Source organism: Lathyrus oleraceus, chromosome 7 (assembly GCF_024323335.1).
Source record: "Lathyrus oleraceus cultivar Zhongwan6 chromosome 7, CAAS_Psat_ZW6_1.0, whole genome shotgun sequence".
Lineage (NCBI taxonomy): Eukaryota > Viridiplantae > Streptophyta > Magnoliopsida > Fabales > Fabaceae > Lathyrus > Lathyrus oleraceus.
In genome coordinates, this window is record NC_066585.1 from 144,065,400 (window position 1) to 144,069,713 (window position 4,314).

At 28.1% G+C, this 4,314-nt stretch overlaps 1 protein-coding gene across 1 annotated transcript; it reads right to left on the reverse strand.

Moving 5' to 3' along the window:
- Positions 1 to 2,480: 2,480 nt before the first annotated feature.
- LOC127106254 (putative ubiquitin-conjugating enzyme E2 38) lies at positions 2,481 to 3,855 on the reverse strand. The gene has a single exon (XM_051043556.1). It carries the CDS (start codon positions 3,678 to 3,680, stop codon positions 2,712 to 2,714), a length of 969 nt encoding a protein of 322 aa, XP_050899513.1. The 5' UTR covers positions 3,681 to 3,855; the 3' UTR covers positions 2,481 to 2,711.
- Between the last annotated feature and the right edge of the window lie 459 nt (positions 3,856 to 4,314).

The window sequence follows — 4,314 nt, forward strand, 5'->3', positions numbered from 1 at the left end:
TATATTGTTAAATGAATCAAAGAAAAGAACACTTGATTTAGTGGATTAAATCTTCAAGTGTAATTGTATCTCTCAATAAGGAGAGGACTATAAATATCAATGTGTTGTTGTGAACTAATATAAAAATACTCTGTTTGTTTTCTTTTTCTCTTGTGTATTTTTGTATTTAGTTCTTTGTGTCTTTTGTTTACTGACTTCATGTTTAAATGATTCATCTAAAAGAAGAAGGAAATTTCTTTAATAAAGAAGATGTTGTTTTGAGTTTTGAAAAATTGTAATAAAGAAAATTATTGAGACGAGTCGCGTATTAGGTCGATTTTTTAAGACGTTTTATCGTATTGTCAATAATTATGTAATGCAGTCGAGTTTCGACGACGTCTCCAAAATAAAAAACTCAATCAAAATTACGATTATCACTTACACCGCAATGAATCGTTCAAAAAGATACACCTTCAGATGATGTCTAAATCATTCTTAGTATCCGGAAATAATCAAGTTCTTGATGGCGCGATAAACAATTCGAAAACTAGAAAAAAAAAATTTTGAGATGAAGAGAATGAGAGGGAGAAGAGAGATTCCGAAAGATTCAAAAATTTGGAATAATTTGTAAATGAACTGAGGAGTTCTATTTATAGGCAAAAAGATTCAATTTAATAGAGTGAAAATCGTGAGAGATTTATTACATATACAACCAAGATTATTCTAAAATAAATGGTCAAGCATCCTTTTCAATAATGGAAATTAAGTGTGTTTGTGGTATATATTTGATCGGTTTTGAGACAAAATTTATCCGATTCAAAAATAAATTTATTTAAAATTTGGTTGGGCCGTAGATGTTATGTTAAAAAATTCGATTCAATCAAATCTAATTTAATGCGGTTGAATTTATACCAGTTTTTGAATATCCAAATTATAAAATATATTTTTATGAATATTATTAAAATATTAATAAATTAGGTTTTATATAATATATAATATATATATCGTCACTATTATAAGCAATATTTTTTTATTTTATTGAATAATTGATGTATCTGATATATAATAATGATCAAATATATTATTTATTCAATAAATATTGAAAGGTGTAGTGTTAAAAATTAATATTAGAAAATAAAAATGATTAGATTATTGAAATAAATAAAATAATAAAAATAAATAAATAAACATAAGTTCTCTCACTAACTTCCAATATAAATTCTCTATATTCATACACTATTTTTGTATGCATATTGTTAAATTTTTTATAATTAATCTTAATTAGTAAAATGTATGAAAATAGAAACATTAACCAAATAGAACTTAATTAAAATTGCCAATTGAAACCATATTTTGTAGTATTCTCCTAATTAAATATTGCTTCGTCCAAAAGTTTCTCAAATATTGAAATTAGGTATTCTCCTAATTTAATATAACTTGGTTTAAAAATTTCTCAAATATTGAAATCGGGGTATTCTCCTAATTAAATATAACTTGATTCAAAACTTTCTCATATATTGAAATCGGCATCATAAATTAAAATGGCACACTAGAAGGGAAAACAATTCACCACACGTATTTGAAATATCAATATTTCAAATCTCCACATGTGAAGTGTGAACCTTACATAATCAAAATTATACATCAGTTTTAATAACCTAAAATAAAATGCTTATCTACTTTTATACTTTTATAGCTAAAGTTCAACTTTTTTATATTTTATAGAAAAAATATTATTCTTACACCAAAACATACACTATACCATATTTTATTATTCATCAATTCGGTGAACAGTAAAATATTATAATAATAAAATAATATTTTATAAAAATATATAAAAAAATTATTTATTATTTTTTTTATTTAAGAGTACTGTGTGATTAACCAACTTTATAACTTTATTAATCAATATTTAATATTTTATTAATCAACTTTGTTTTACTACTAAAAATTATTTTTATATCTGAATGTTAATTAATCAATTTCATAACTTCGTTAACTAATTTTTTATATTTCATTAATCAACTTTATTTTAATATATAAATCACTATTCATGAACAGTACACAAACATTACTATTCACGGCACTGTTCACCATATTTATGAAGAGTGCATATGATATAGGTATAACTTATAGTATATAGGTATAACTTATAGTATAAACATATAGCAATGCTGATTTTATATATAGAAAACAGATAAACTTTTAGGAATTTTTAATCTTAAAAGAAAAAAGAAAAGGATAAAGTCTATATAGGGTTGCCTAATAAAAGAAGAAAAAAACTTTAAAAAAGGTACTACTACACCATCCATAAGAAATTCTCAAAACAATAATTAATATTTTTCTTAATTATCATATTAACACTAATCATAATTCACATCAGTTATTTCTTATCACATAAAGCCATACAAATTGTTAACTATACTAACCTAACTTTTGCCAAGTAACATTTAGGCAGGAATAAACTCCATTTTAAAAATAAAATAAAAATACTAGTAGTGTGTAAAAACAAATAAACTTTATTCATATATTGAAGCTAGAAACATTTCATAGTCGGAGAGACTCCACACATAAACTCCACCATATATAACTAAAAACCTAACAAGAGTATGAGTCATTCATTTACACTAATTAATCAGGAGTGTCTTATAATAAAATAAATAAATAAAAAAGTAAATTAAATTCATGATAATGCATACTGTTATATTAATTTGCGGGAAAAAAGAAGGACTTTATGTGTTGTTCTTCTTCTTTTCTTCCTTCTTCCATCCCAAAGCTTGTTTGATTTTCCCCATAGCTTTCTTGATGATTCCTTTCCCACCGTTGGATCTCTTTTCTTTTACTTGTTTTTCCACTTCCAACTCTGCAACGAAACCCTCCAACGAAGCACCACATTCTAGAAACTTCTTAAACATATTGGCATAAGCACTTCGTAACAGCTTCTGAAAAGTAGCCGTAACTTTAATAACTTCCGTGTTGTTATTGCTGTTGTAACCGTAATATCCAACCCTCACGCGCCCATTCGCGTACTCCTTACACGCGGCGAGAAGCACGTGCCCTCGCTCACGAACGTGTTCCTTAACAAATTCCTCAAAATTCTTCGGCGGTTTACGAATGAGGCAAACAACGGAGTAGCACGTGAGAACGAAAACGTCGCCGTTGTAAGCACGTGACTTCGAATCGAAAAGTGAACGACTCAAAACACGGTAGGCAGGTTCGTTATAAAGCGGCTTCTCGTTAAGAACCAACGCTTGAATAGAAACTAAAACCTGAAGCAAAGTGGAAGTAGATGGGTCCCACCTCTCGCACTTTTTACCACTCCATGTGTTTAGAAGGCTCAAACAAACGAAACCGTTAGGGTACAGATTCGGGTTGAGCCGGTACCCGAATGAGATGTAATGGATCTTCGGTGGTCTGTGAGGGTAATCTTCCGGGAATGCGATGTCGAAGAAGAAGAGACCGTCGTGGTAAGGCGTACCGGCGGCGCCGATGATGACGGCGCGGAGTAAATCGATGCGGCGTTCGTAGGCTTTTACGTGGATGGAATCGGGGAGGTTTTTTTCGAGGATTTTCCACTCTTTCATGATTCGTTTGTAGACGGCACTCTTGGTGTCTCTGAAGCAGTTTCCGCCGATGTTGTGGCTGTGGAATTTGTGATCGGAATCGTCTGAAACCAAGTCGAATGTGCTCTTCTTTTCCATCTTCTTTCAGTGTGAATGAATAATAAGTGCTATAATAATTAATAATTGTTGTTTTTATGATGAGAGTTAATAATGATGCTACTACTAAAATAAAAAGTATTGTATATTTATATTCAGTATAGTTTTTGTTACGGTGATTCGAAAAGATAGGTTAAGTTAAAGTTTGGCGACTATTATGGGTTGACTAACCAATCAGATTCAATCATTTTATTTATTTTCTGATTTTTTTTACGGGATATTCCGATTTTATTTAAATTTGTTTTTTTCATCATTCCGTGACTTGATAATTCAATTTTAAATAATTAAATTGATTTAGTCTTTTCAAGTACGAACAAAATTGATCGGATCAAATTTCATATGACAACCAAACTAAACCATTATATGATGTGTATATGTATTTCTTACTAGTTTTGATTCCCAATTTAGCTTTTTTATTTAGTTTAATAGTGTAAAATATTAAAATATTTGATTAAAAAATTTAATTATTTTTTAAAATAAAAGTTTTAAATGTAGAAAAATATCAATTTGATTAACTACAACAAATTAATTTTTTCTTCGTCAATTTAGTTTTATACGGATTTCATGAAAAAGCTAAATTGATTTTATTTTATTTTTTAAAATTCAAACTTGTATT

What these genes read in the sequence shown, in the direction of transcription:
- LOC127106254 (XM_051043556.1), bottom strand. Translation starts at nt 3,680, where the DNA reads ATGGAAAAGAAGAGCACATTCGACTTGGTTTCAGACGATTCCGATCAC.